Genomic DNA, 15,378 nt, shown 5'->3' on the forward strand with positions numbered 1-15,378 from the left:
GGAAGAGGATCTCCAAATCCAGGAAAAAAAAAAGAACTGTGGGGTATAGATGCTGAATGAACCATACTATTTCTTTTGTTTTTGGTGCTATTGTTGTTGTTTTTCTATTTTGAGGTTTTTCCTCACTGCTCTGATTTTTCTCTTATAACATGACTAATGCAGCAATATGTTTAATGTTTTATATATATATATGTATATATATATGTGTATATATATATATATATACACATATATATATATATATAAACCTATATCAGATTACCTGCTGTCTAGGGGAGGGGAAGGGGGGAGGGAGGGAGGGAGAAAAATACAAAATTGGAAAGCTTGTATGAACAAAAGTTGAGAACTATCTTTACATGTAACAGGAAATAAATAAATAAAATACTTTATTAAAAAAAAAGAATAGGTCATACCAAACTAACCTTAATTTCTTTTTTGACAGGATTACCTACTTACTAGACAAGGGGAATGCTGTGGATATAATTTATCTAAATTGTAGAAAATCTTTTTTATGTATTCTCATACTACTTTTAGAAGAATATAGAGGGATATGGATTAGGCAATAATATAATTAGATGAATTCAGAACCGGACAGACATCTAGAGTGAAAGAATAGCTATTATTGGTTTAATGTCAACCTGACAAGGGGTCCCTAATGGAGTTCCCCAGGAATACGTGCTTGGACTTGTGCTATTTAACATTTCTAGCAATAACTTAGATGGATTGCTTAAAGATGACATGAATCTAGGAAGGGGAACTAACATATTGGCTAAGAGAGCTGGGAAACTAAAAGGATACTGAGAGGTTAAGACACGGGACTCAATCTAATAAGATGAAATTTAATAGGAATAAATTTACACTTCGGTCCAAAAAAATGATCTCTACCAGTACAAGGCGGGAGAGACATGATTATATGGCAATTTTTCTGAAAAGGATCTGGGGTCTTTAGAGGGAATGCAAGCTCAATGTTAGTTAGAAGTATGATATAGCTATCAAAATAGCTAATGCACGATTTCCACGAATAGCGGGATGACAGTTCCCCTATATTTCACCCTCATCAAAACTCATCCGGTGTTCAGTTCTGGGCACCAGGAAGCACGAATAAGACATTGACTGGGTTATGAAGAAGAAGACAGAAGAAGGAGCTTCAGGTGGAAATTGCAACGGTTAGAAAGTCTGTCAGTGGAGTGAATGACTTCAAAAGGTGGTGGGTTCTTCCTCCTTGGAGGGCTTGCAAGCAGAGGCTGGATGACCATTTGCTGGACACACCATAGTGGGAGCCCCTTCTTTGTAGGGCTGGGTTGGGCTAGCTAGCCACTGAGGTACCTTCTCACTCCCAAATTCTGTGGCTCTCCCATCTCTGAGATGGGGCTGATGATATTTGTATCAATGATGTCACAAGACCAAGAGAATGGACATAAACTGGTTTTTTTTCCTTCCATAAGACAAAATTTCATCATGAGCTGTACTTTCACTGAATCTACTTTTCATTGCTGGAAATTGGCTGCAGCCCTCTTTGAACTACCATATGTCACTTAGCTGAGCATCAGAAGAAGGTGTCACATTCAAAAAGCAAATGCTGACAGAGGGTGCCCAAGTATAGACACTATACACAAGAAGATCCTCCCTCATATCCCACAAATATAATGGGACAAAGAAAGGTCATAAGGCTTAGTAGCAGGATGGCTGAATATATAGTCAGACAAGCTGGGTCTGAGGCCTGTTCTGCCACTAAATTGGTGGTAACTATGAACGAGTAATTTATCCTTGCTAAATCAGTTTCTCATTTGGAAAATAGGTGGAGGTGGGGGGAGTTTGGGGAAGGGAAGACATTGAATTAGATGATTCCTAAGGTCTCTCTGTTAGCTCTAAATCCTCCAGATGCATGAACTCCCATTTTTATGGTTCTTTAGTATTTACAGTGAGCTTTCCTCTCAACAAGTCTGTGAGGCAATGTGGATAAATATTTTAGCCATATTTTACCATATGGGAAAACCGAGTGGTGCAATGACTTTCTAAGGTTAATAGTTATCAAAGCCAAGATTCACCCCCAGATTTTCTGACTCTTTAAGTTCACTGCTTTTTCTACCATGACAGGCAGTAGCATTATGCTAGATAAGTGTGAATGAAGCCCATTGGGTAAATAACGAAGCAGAAACCTCCTTGTCATTTCCTCCAGCTAAAGACGTCTTTCCTGCCCCATAATTGGATTTGGCAAATGGCTCTGCGATCCATCCACTTCAAGAGAGCGCTCTACAAAAGGGCCCTTGACGGAGAATTTGTCGGTAAATGATGAGTCTGTCACATTTCACTGAAACTTTATATTTACAAATGGTTTTATGATCATTTATAGGTTGACCTTCATCATAGGGTGCTGAGGGAGACGGATGAAAAGGTACTGCCAGACCCACAGTGAAACATGGGAAACCCCACGCCCAGGGAGAGAACAAAGTACCTCAGCAATGATACACAAACTAAGAACAAGTGTAAGCTTCTCCCCTCCAGCATTGGACTGGGCCCTGTATTATAAACAGCCCGGGAAGCTAGAGAGCAGCTATTTTTTTTTACCTAAATCACGTCGGTTAAAACCTGCTAGTACCACTGAGTCAATTATAAACAAATACCTATCTCAAAATAGAATTCAGTCTTTTGAAACAAGTTAACTATCGAATATGCTTGCGTTCATGATCATTGGAATCTCCTATTTCATAAGTTATGGAAATAGGGTCCAGAAGGAGGGAGGTGAGAGTCCCACTGTCTTCCACCCTGGTCAGATCTCATCAGGGGTTTTATGTTCAGGTCTGGGCATCATGTTTTGAAAAGGAAGACTGTCTGGAGGAAGGATGATAAGAACTGAAAATCTTGTCCTGCAAGGATTGACTTGAGAGTCAACCTAAGGGAAAAGCCAGATGTGATGGCTAGTAGCAGTAGGGAGGCAGATTGTGGTTTGACATAAGAAAAAAACTTGCTAACAATCAGAGCTATGCCAAAGTAGAAAGGGCAGTCTCCGGAGGAGCCATCCCTAGAGGTCTTCAAACAGAGCCATCCCTGGCATCTTGCCTAGGACTTTGCACTTAGCATGGGTTTTATATGTGATGGTTGAGTTAAGCTTTTGATTTGAACTTTCCAATAATAATAATAATAATAATAATAATAATAATAATAATAAATAGCTAGTGCTTATATATAGCACTTTCAGGTTTGCAAAGTACTTTATAAATATTCTCTCACTTTACTCTCACAACAACCCTGACAAGTAGATGCTACTATTATTCCCATTTAACAGCTGAGGAAACTGAGTCACTTGCTTAGGGTTACAAAGCTTGTAAGTATCTGAGGCTGGTTTGGAAGTCAAAGTGTTCCTGATATCCTCCAGTAAGGATTCCTGTTCAAGTACATCTTGAATTAAGTCAAGTCCACCAGTATTTGTTGAGCACCCCCATGTTCTGGGAATACGAAGAAAGACAAAAACCAGACTCTGCTCCCCAAGAAGCACACAGTCTAATGGGATGTCTAAATGATGCCGAAGGTCTCTTTGAAGTCTTAGAGTCTCTGATTAGCCTGGAGATGGAATGCTTACAGAAGCAAAGGTCCCTGTCTTCAAATATGTGAAGGGCTGCTATTTGCAATCAACCAATCCAGCATTCATTAAGTACTTATTATACACCAGGTATTTTGCTAGGTGCTGGAGACACAAAGACAAAAAGGGACACAAAATGTCAAATACTGGTTAATTCAAAGATAGAGACAGGACAAGGAATGGAAGTGAGATTTCAAGGAGCTGAGCTGGACGAACGTTTCTTATGGCTACCACAACTACACGGGTCACGGTTAATGCTATGGCTGGCTAACATATACCTCAGCTGAAGAGCATCCTGAGCTTTCTTAACCATGACCTTCTAACTCGAGAAGCCCCAAAAGCAAACTGCAAGGATATTTCAACCAGAAAAGACCTCCAATAGTTGCCTCTTCTCAAGAAGAACAATTAGGCTGAGTCATGTTCTCACTTGTAAATTAAACTATTACCACTTCAAGCACGTGTTCTCACTTTTTTTTAAGCAACCAACAATCAGCAGCTGGTGAAAGTGCAAAATGCTTCCTATTTACACTCAGGCGCACCTGGCTACTAAGCATATTCAAATCCAATGCTGAAGGTCATAGCTACTTCTTTGTCTATTAGATAGGGGAAGTCTTCCTCCCTTTGGTTGGCCCCCTGCAGATCCCAGCAAGTCACAGAACCACCACACTCCTTGGGAGCTGGAAGGACCCTCCTTGGGGATCATGTTGATCAAGCTCCTCATTTTACAGAGAGGGAAACTGAGGCCAGGCAAATTTAAGTGACTTGGATAAGACTCCAAATCTAATCTTAGGTTGTCAAAGAATCAACAAATATTAGGGCTACAGGGAATCTTTCTATAGAGCGTCATAAGGGGCTGAAATCCTAGCTAGTCTGTCTAAAATATCTAATGAGTGGTCGCCAATAAATTATAAGCTTTGGCAAGAGTATTGAAGTATTTATTAAAGAGCATTAGGATCTAATGATCAGAGAGAAAGGTAAAAATCTAACTATTTCTAAGAGACCCCAGCATCCAACTTGCTATGGCGAGGTCAGGAACCAAAAAAAAAAAGGACCCAACACCTTCTGTGAAGCTGGGAACATCCCCCTGCGCCACACACACACACACACACACACACACACACACATACACACACACACACACACACACACACACACACACACACACACACACCTCCAAGCTAATTGGCTGGCAGCTTTGATAGGCAGCACCCACGAGCAAATGTCACTTCCTGACACCAAGGAAGTGACTGCATGGCTTGCCCTCAGGTGCCTTCTCCTCATGGTGGAGCTCTCCTACAATAACTCTCCAGCAGGTGGCGTCATTCCAATCGTTAAAGAATGTTAGAACTGGAAGGAACTTAGAATAAAGAAAGGAGGATAGTGGTACATACAATAAATATTTATTAAGCACCAGCTATGTCTGGATGACTTAGTGGATAGAGCGCTGTGCCCAGAGTCAGGAAGATCCGAGTTCAAATTTGGCCTCAGACACTTTGTATCTGTGTGACCCTGAGCAAGTCACTTAACCTCTGCTTGCCTTAATCCACTGGAGAAGGAAATGGCAAACCACTGTAATATCCTTGCCAAGAAAACCCCATATAGTTAAGACCCATGGGTAGTCTGAGGTAGGCCACTGTGGTTTGAGTATGGAGTGCATGGATAGCAGGAACCTCAAACAAGGCTAGAAAATTTGCTATCAGAGAGGACTGTGGAGGGTCTTAAATGCCAGCCTAAGAGGGACAAATAGGCAGTAAGGGGCCTCTGAGAACTACATGATCATGTCTATGCTAAAAAGACTCATCTAGAAGGATGCCTAAGAGGAGAGGGAGTAAGGAGGGGGTATAGAGACCTACTAGATCCAAGTAGATGTAATTAAAACTTATACTAGGGTGCTGGCAGAGAATATGTCAAAAGGCAGTGAGGGAAAGAGAGGATGGGAGAAAGAGAAACAGGCGGAAAGAAGAAGGAAGAAAAGATGGGAGGAAGATTAGAAAAAAGATTTAAGAAAGGAAGCCATAATAAAAGGAAGGAAAGGGGGAAGGTAAAGAGAAGGAGGGAAGAGAAATAAAGGGAGAAAGAGGGAGGAAGGAAGGAAGGAAGGAAAGGAGGGAGTGAGGAAAGAAGAAAGGAGAAAGTAAAGGAGGGAGGAAGGAAGGGGGAGAGAGGGAGAGGGTGGGGGGGGGGAGAAAGAGAGCCATAAATAAAAATAAGATGTCATTTGACAGCTTCCAAATCTGAAAGGATGGTTCTTAGAAACAATTCTATTCTTCCTTATGGAGAAGTCCCATAGAAATCCTTCATGCTAACTTGGCACTGCCATCACATTTCTCTTACACAGTTCACTGGTGTCAATGGTGGCAATGCGGTAGAGGGGAAAGAGTAATGCACTGACATTAGGGAGGCAAAGTTTCCAGTCCCTCATCCTCTCACTACCTTCCTATGTGACCTTTCCCTTCCTTGGCCTCAGCTCTTCCTCTGTACCATAAAAAGGCTGGATTGATTACTCCTTTTATCTCTTCTAGCTTCAACTGGCTGGATTTGTGATCATTTAAATCTACTGCAGATACATGCAAATCAACATCTACAGACACCTGTGGGTAACAGGAGATAATATTAATTTCTACTTCTCTTTTTTTTGGAAAGTGGTAGATGCCAATTAACACTTTCATACCCATACATACACAGGATTTTTAGATCCAAAAGAAGGTCAGTGGCTCCTTAGTTCAGAAGAAACTTTCAAACTGTTAATTAAAAAAATCATAGCACCGCTATCATCCTGAAGTTATGGTGCTAGGAGCTAACATCAAAACTGTCCCAAAAAAGTCAAAACGTCAATTTCTTTTGATTTCTCTTCCTCCCACCCCCCCCATGGTTAGGTGATACAATTTTTATCTTATACTTGACAAGATGTAGAAAATAATTACAAATGAAAAGGTTATTCATAATTTTTAAATGAGTTAATTAGTAAACCTAGTCAGACTTGCTCATTATAGTAATTAATAATTGATTATACTTGAAATTAAACACAATTTTTCATCAAAAATCTAATTAAATATCTCAGTTTTTGCCTACTGATTACATCAGTTGGTCTTGTGGAGAGTCTTTGTTAAGTATGTTTGTCTGAAGCTGAACTGATTAATTTGATTTTTAATAATTGATGGTTCTTTTAGAAATGAGTCATTATGGGCCATACCTAATGACAATCCAAACTGGACAGGCCTTGTTGGCATCTCATCAGCTCTTGAAGACACATAATTCAACAGGTGTAAGCTTCTAGGTCAAAGAATGTGGGTAACACGTCTTTCTCTAACCATAATATCATAGAATTTTGAATGAGAAGGGACGTAAGGAAGGGACATATGCCAACAGAAGAGGAAACGGAGGGTCAGAGAGGAGATAGGACTTTTTCAAGGATGTAAAACTTGTAAACTGCCCAAGTGAGACTGGAGGCAGGGCACTCTGACTCCAGCTTTGAGTTCAAAGAATCTCAGAGCTGTCCAGGCCCTCAGAGGTTTTCTAGGGATCCATGACATCCCCCGGAAGTAATCATGGGCCTTTTGTTGGAAGCATTCCAGTGAGAGGGCACCGCTACTTACTTTACCCTGGGATAGTTATAACTGTTGGGAAACTGTTCCTTACATCAAAGCCTGCATCTGGCCCTTGGAAACTTCCAACTATTCTTCCTAATTTTGCCTCCTGGAGCCAAGAAAAACAAGCCCGATTCTTCTTCCATATGTTACCCTTCCAATTACTTGAAGACAGGTATCCATATCCCTCTTTCTCTTCCCAAGGCTAAAACTACCTGACCTTTCAGTTGACCTTTGTAGGACATTTACTTGAGGCCCTTCCCCACCCAAGAAGTCTTCCTCTGGACAACCAGGAGTGAGGTGGTGCAATGAATAGGATGCCAGCTGTCGAGTAAAGAAGACCTGAGTTCAAATCCACCTCAGATACTTATTAGTTCTGTGACCCTGGGCAAGTCACTTAACTTCTGCCTACCTCAGTTTCCTCAGCTGTAAGATGGGAATAACAATAGCACCTACTTCCCAGGGCTGTTGTGAGGATCAAATGAGACAATATTAAAATCCAATACAGGGGCAGCTAGGTGGCGCAGTGGATAAAGCACCGGCCCTGGATTCAGGAGGACCTGAGTTCAAATCCGGCCTCAGACACTTGACACACTTACTAGCTGTGTGACCCTGGGCAAGTCACTTAACCCCCATTGCCCCGCAAAAAAAAAAAAAAAAATCCAATACAAATCCTAGCCATTATTACTCTCCAGGTATCCATGCAGCCTAGGACAGAATACAATACTCCAAATGGGGTATGAGTCTGGGAGAGTACAGCAGGATTATCTCCTCCCTACTCCTGTCTGGAAAGGCTGCTTCTGCTAACAAGCCTTGAGGGTGTGGACAGTCTTTTGGCTCTTTTCCTATCCCTAGTACTTAGCAGAGGGCCTGGCATACAGTAGGTGCTTAATAAATGCATGCTGATTGACTGACTAGTGTTTCTCCCATTAGATTGTGAACTCCTAGGGGGACTATGTTTTGCCTTTCTGTCCCTTGCTCTTAGCATAGTGCCTGCCACATAGTGAGTAGGCATTTAATAAATATTTACCAACTAACACTGCCCATTACTTCTCAAAGGTCCTTTCCCCTTCCTGGCCTTAATTCTATCAGGCAGTCAATGATCCTCTGGGTTAGCCTGAAGCCTCACTGACCTCACTCCATACAGGAAAATAAAGCTACAGAGTAAGATGTAGCTTTCAGCATACCACAGCAAGACAGCATTCACTAAGCAAATACAAACCCTCTCTGGTATTCTTGCACTTGCTCTCTCTCGCTCGCTCACTCCCTCTCTCTCTCTGCACCCCGCCAGAGGAAATTCCCTCTATAAATCCAGTTCTGCCACCATCCTGCATCTCAGAGTCTTACAGTCCAGGGCAGTGAAGGACTTGAACACCTCTGTGTCACCTGGCCCAAGTTTGCCCTGACTCAGAAATCAGTTCTCCACCTACTACACCATGATGCATCTCATCTGGCATACCATATCACAGAGCCAAAGGATGCTAAAGTTGGCAGGATTCTTCAAGGTCATCTATTCCAACTCCTTGCCAGAGCCAGGAATCCCCTAGATAACATTCTCAATAAGTAAGCATTCAATTTTCTGAAACATCCTTTATAGCCAGGGATACGTGGTCCTCCAAGAGGTTTGGGGAAAGACTTTGAGGAAGGGGGCCTGAGAACTTACAACCTGAAGTACTTTGATAACTGTATTTCACAACCATGGTGTTCTCCTTATAATGAGACACCATGTGGAGCACTTTGCAAACCTAAAGCACTATGTAAATGCTAGTAATCATTACGAACTATTTTATTTAATGCATTTAAATATATTATTCTGAGAAGTCCATGTCACCAAAGAAGTGAAGAACCCCTGCCTTGAGAGATTACAGTAGTATAGATTTAGCATTAAAAGGAAACTCAGAGGCCATTGAGTGTAATCCCCTTATCTTCAACTGAGGCTGAGAGAGGATGCTTTTTCCAGAGTCACACAGCTAGTGAGTATCTGCAGTAGGGTTTTAATCCAGGTCTTCCTGACTTAAAATCCAATGCCTAGCCTCTTCTGAAGAGGGACTCACTATCTCCAGAGAGAGCTGAGTCCCTTTTTTGGACAATTCTACCCAACAGAAAGTTCTTCCTTATGCCCAACTGAAACCTGGAAATTTGTCTTATTAACATCATGGAATTTATTCACACCTTGGATGTATTATGGGAAAAACATCAGCATATGAAGAATTTCTGTAGCTGACTTTGGATTTTATTCACAGGCAGCTCTGGCAAGCTATCAGGATCTATTGCCTGGAATGCATCTGGATGACTGGTGGGTGACCCTGGGTTCTGGAAGGCTGTGCCAATGGGGCAGAAAACACTAGCATGTTCTATCATGCATATAAGTCTCAGGCACATAGCAAGTGATTAACAAATGCTTTATCCATCTACCAAGTTAGGAAGGTTGCCAGTGCAGGTTACATCATGGGTTCCATGTCTATTGTCTGAGAATCGGTTTTGCTACTTGGGGAGAAGTCTACCCGCACAGTGTTCCCTGCCAGGTCACTTTTTTTAGGGAAAGCAACTCAATAAACCATCTCCTAAGCCATGGAGGAATTATGGTCTGTGTTGGCGAAGTACCCAGACTACCAAATGGCATCCACACTGACAAAAATCACAGATTCTTTAAGTCAAACTTTCAGGACCTAAGCTGTGTGCATGGATTTTCTGTGTTCAATGAGGATGTTGAAGGAAAGGACTTCTTCTTTACATAAAGGTTGAGTTAGATGCCCTCCAAATGTGATTTTCTTTGGTTCTATGATGCAGGATGAAACCTTCTTCCAGAAGATCCAGAAATAGTGGGGGGACCCCCCCCCAAAAAGAGACCATGTGAAAAAATTTGGCGTGGAGTTGATCACTGAATAGAATCCAGGCCTGGCAAGGACTGAACCACTGGATGACAGTTCTCTTTCTCATTGCTGTGATGTGATGCTGCCTGTTTCCCAGTGCCTGAGAAGTCAATGCCAATCTAGGATGGTGGTCCCAATGACTGCTTGTTCCAACTGGGCAGGCACTCGGTCACCACTAGATGAAGAAAAGGCAGTTAAATTTTCTTCTCTGCCATGAAACCATTTCCATCAGGGTACTGGGCAATGACAGGAACTGTGATGTTTGTCATTATTTAGTAGTTTGAGGTTTGTGAGACCCATATCCCAGACAAGTAGGGCCACCAGGCAGTCAGATGTGTCTCGGTTATAGTCTCACAGGCTGTTTGAACAATCAGGCTTCCTACAGGTGTGGTAAACTGAGTCAAAGAGAAACCACAGGAACACAGGGATGAAAAGAAGGCAAGGTCCAAAGCGGGTAAAACATACTTACCGACAAAATACGCCAACAGCACCACCAGAGTGACTGAGAGGATGATAGCACTGAGTGCGGCGCACTTCCAGTTACAGTACTTATAGGGCTTCTTGAGGTTAAAGGCAGGCCTGGAAAACGTGCTTCGTGGGAGGGGCCTAGGGGGAGGAGAGTACACAGTGCTGGACGTCAGCGGGTATCCTGGAGATGTGGTACAAAAGAGGGGCGATGTACCTCCCGGCTTAAACAAGAAGTGCCTGTGGGAAGAAAGGACAAGCCTTGTTGGTCACTCGTAAAAAAGACACCAGACCTGGTGAGGGGGTTGTACTTAAGAGAGAAAGAAGGTGAGTAAGGTAAAACGTGAGACCCACTGGGGCTGGTAAAAAAAAACAACAACAAAAAACACAAACTGAGCCATGCAAAGAAAGTTAAACATTCAGTAGAACCAGAGAGAAGACAGGAGAAGAGGTCAGTAAGGGTCACAACGTCACAAGTACTATACTACCACAAACATTTCAACACCTAGAGGCGTCTCCATAGGAAGTGGAGAGGACAGTGAGAGGCATCCCCAAGGATATACTGAGGGCTTTACCGACTGGACAGGAGCCTGGGCATAAAGAACCCCAGATGTTTTGTGAGCTTGGGATGGGATAACTCAGGGGACAAACGACTCCTTTACAAAAGTCACTGTGTCATGATCTAAGGAGGTGTTCTAAGCACTGCTCTCTTTTGTCCCCACATAAATTAAAGCAAAAGGCTAAAAGAGAAAGCAGCTGACTTCACCCTACCACTTCCCACCTTCCTGGCATTTCTATACCATGAAAAAGAGTCAGGCTTTTAAAATGGAACTGTATTTGTGTGATGCATGTGGCTCAGGAGATAAATATATAACATCACAACCAGCCACAGTGAAAAGTCACATGATGGTCAGAAACATGATACTTAATGGTACCAAGTCCTTGGAATTCCTATTCAAAACATTCTCTGCATCACGGTTTCTTAACCTGGGGTCTGTGAACTAATTTTTTAAAAAATATTTTTATAACTTTATTTCAATAAAAACTGGCTTCCTTTTGTAATCCCACGTCTTTTATGCATTTAAAAATTTGGTTTTGAGAAGGGGTACTTAGTTGTATCAGACTGTTAAAGAGGTCCGTGAAACACAAAAAAAGTAAGAACCTCTGTTCTACACTTTCTGAGTTTGAGACTACAAAGGGAGTACACAAAGGTAGAAGTTGTTCAAGGTAGCTGTTAAAATGGAAAATATCATATTAGTCCAAATATAGGCTGTCTGACCTAGATATAATCTAAACCCCTAAAAAAGATCTTTAAAAAGAGAATATGTGTGTGTAGATACAGAACATTCAAAAACTTATATCCAATGAAAATTCATTATACAAAATTATGCATATTTAATCTGATTTTTTTTTTTTTGGTCTGGACCTGGGAGTTCATCAGCATCAGAAATTTCCCAAGTAGAAACTCTTCCACTAAAGCAGGTCAGCAACGTGTCTGTAATTTAGTTACATGGGGCATCAAGTTAAGTAACTTGCCCATAACCACACAGCTTTGATGCTGATTTGAACTCAGGTCTTTCTGACTTGAAGCTGCCTCTTGGTACACTGTGCTAAGTTGCCTCCCCATAGTTATTATTAAAGGATTTTTAAAAATCCAGTTCTTTCCATGAAAATAAAGACATCTTGTTTATTTTATCACATGACAAAGATGGAAGGAAGAGCAATGATAAAAAGGAATAAAATTAAGAGCACAATTGTAGACCACCATCAGGTCTGGCCAGATGGGGAGAAAACAAGGCCTACCTTTAGACTAATATGATAGCTCATGCATAGCACGCCCTGTGATTGTTTAGCATAGAACCCAATCTCAGAAACAATTTTTAACTTAAAGGTTAAGTGGTCAGTATGTCAAAACATGATGGGTTTCATCCAAATGGAGTATTAGATCAAGAAAAGGCCTAGCTTTAATGATCAGTGTGACTGAGGTCACATGAAGACCTCCCTGTGATCTATGAAATACAATCACCTCCAATGAATGCAAGCTCAACATTTTCTAAAAAGCAACACTTTGGAGCAACCCAAGTACTCTCTGCTAAGGCAAGGAGCCTGAATCTACATGGAACTGCACTTGTGGCTTATAGCATCTTTACCCTCCTCTTAATGAAATGGTTTTCCAAAGGGCAATGAAAGCCAATGAGATGCCATGAATTAGCATATTAATGAGGCAGGCATTAATAAACAGAGTATGCTGTGTTCCTAGAAGAGACTCTCCAAGCTGGGTAGGGGCAGACCTGGGACCAGGATGGGACATCCCAGGCTCCTAATTCAGGGCCTTTTGTGTTTATACTACAGTTGCCCCATAGGGTCTCCTGAAACTGCCTAAGGGTTGGTATGGCCAATGGTATCACCCTTAAGAATGCACTGAGACCATTGAAGGCTTTCATGCAGGGACGGAAAGCAAGGACACAGCAAAGAGGAAGGGCGCAGGAGTGTCACATACCCATCATTGTAAGCACCATCATGGCGGGAGGAGGTGAGAATGTCCATCTCAATGAGGTTGTCCTGCAAAGTCTCTAGGAATGTCTGCTTCGCTATGTTTCTACATACACATGGAAACATGAATGAAGCCAGTGAGTCATGCATCTATGAAGTGTGGTTTCAAACAAACAGAAAACAGAGCAAAACAAAAACCAAGTGGCTAAAGTGGAGCTGCAGCTGGGCATGGAATTAGAATGAGGGCTTTATGTGAACGCTCATATGTATAGGTCGCTGCTATACATATACATATATACATACACACTGTAATACTTCAATGATCTAGAATTTCATCAGGGTGGTTACTTCCTCCACTGATGTAGATCATGGGCCCCTCCGCACCCTAGCAGAAAGTGTTCTTAAATGGGAATAGCCAAGTAACTGATCTCCTGGTGGCCAACCTTGTGGTGATGCGTCTGACCAAAGTTAGTTGGGCAGGTCTTCAGACTCAAGAGTCCCTTGCTGGTTCAACCCAAAGCTTGAACTCTTTCTAGCTTTGGAATGATTACACACACTGAGAAATCATGGCATGGGGGGAAACGCTTTGGATTCAGAGTAAGGAGACCTAGATTCTAATCCTGACTCTAACTCTTAATAGTTACATGACACTGCTCCATCTCTTGACCTCTCTAGCCCAGAGTTTCTTTATTCGGCATAATAATTATATTATTTACCTCACAGGTTAGGTGTGAGGAAGCCCTTTGTCAACCTGAATCATAACTCACATTTCTAGAGTGCCCTAAGGTTCATGAAGTCATTCCTTCACAACAACCCTGGAAGGCAAGTGCTACAATGCAAATCATTACCATTTTGTAGACCCACAAAATGAGGTTTAAAAAAGTAAAATGACTTGACCAAAACCACATGATTAGTTATTCAGAGAGCCAGGATAAGGGCCACAAGGTAACAGATTTAGAAGTCATTCAGGGTAATATATCTCATTTTATAAATGAAGAAACTAAAGTGACTTATCCAATGTCCCAAGGTAGTGGCAGAACTGGGATTCAAAACTAGATCCTTTGGCAAGGGACCCAGAACCCCTGCCTCTGCTCCAAAATGCCTCTCCAACCTTAAGGAATGCACAATTATGGGGTTTGTAATATCACCATCCCTAAACACTTCTTATGGACCTCTATCTTGCTGTCCAGTCGTTTTCCAGTCATGTCTGACTCTTCATGACTCCGTTTGAAGTTTTCTTGGCCAAGTTACTGGAGTGGTTTACCATTTCCTTCTCCAGCTCATTTGACAGATGAAGAAACCGAGGCAGAATTAAGCGACTTGCCCAGGGTCACACAGCTAATAAGTGTCTGAAACTATATTTCAACTCATGAAGAGAAATCTTCCTGATTCTCAGCCCAGTGTTCTATCCACTGTGTCATGGGAGATATAACATTATTTTTAGAATGCCTGGCTTCCTTCAAGACTGGATGCCATCTTACACATGAGGTGTTTCAAGGTCCCCCCAGCTGCCTCTGCTTTCTCCCCTAAGGTTACTCTGTATATATCTATATACTTATTTTTTATATCTATATACTTATGTACATATAGAGTAGCTTTTAAGGTATACTACATATATTGTATATACCAATACACAGGATATCCCAGAAATCTAAGCTTAAAAAGTTTAGTGGCCTAAAGCCACACTTAGACTTTTGGGATATCCTGTATTTACATGTTTTCTTCCCAATGAGGATGTAAGCTCCTAGAATATCAGACCGTTTGTTTTTTACTTGTATCCCCAGCACTTAGAGCTCCATATGGCATACAGTAAGTGCTTAATATTCTTGGTTAGTTGATTTGTTAATTAATGAGACAACCAACTCCACTGAGCAAAAGCTCTAGCTGTTAGGAAGTTTTCCCTTATACTGAGCCTGAAGTCAAGACTAAGATGTCTATTTGCCTCATGTTCAGCAGAACTCAGATGTTAACCCCACTTATCCCACTTTCACAAGCTTAGAGAGTATAGCAGGGACTAAAAGCTGAAACTGAGGCTACTATACCTAATAGGTGCCTATAAACTTCTATGGATAATGTCAACTTGTTAACTCAGGTGTGGGGATTTTTTTAATGAAGATTTCTAAAAGTACATCTCATGGTACTATTGAGCAGAAACAGCATACACATGTGTAAAAGCCAGGCTTGAGAAATGTTTCTCTGTCTTGTGGAATCAGGAAATGTGAGAAACTAAAGAAAATCTAGCCCAAATATTTCTCTTTCTTATATATGCTGAAACTGAAAAGTCCAGAGAAGGGGAAGGATTGGTCCCAAGGTAACCCAGTTAGTAAGAAGCTGGAACCCTTGAATGGACAATAAAAGCTTGATATGAATCCAAATTACA

General features: G+C 41.6%; 1 protein-coding gene across 1 annotated transcript in view; it reads right to left on the bottom strand.

The window, feature by feature from the left end:
* Positions 1–15,378, bottom strand: part of TENM4 (teneurin transmembrane protein 4) — a 1,214,428-nt gene that overhangs the window by 324,048 nt on the left and 875,002 nt on the right. Inside the window, 2 exon segments of the mRNA XM_043992715.1 lie at positions 10,510–10,745; positions 13,006–13,104. Of these exon segments, the coding sequence (XP_043848650.1) occupies positions 10,510–10,745; positions 13,006–13,104 (335 nt within the window).

The sequence above is a fragment of the Dromiciops gliroides genome, chromosome 3 (assembly GCF_019393635.1).
Source record: "Dromiciops gliroides isolate mDroGli1 chromosome 3, mDroGli1.pri, whole genome shotgun sequence".
Lineage (NCBI taxonomy): Eukaryota > Metazoa > Chordata > Mammalia > Microbiotheria > Microbiotheriidae > Dromiciops > Dromiciops gliroides.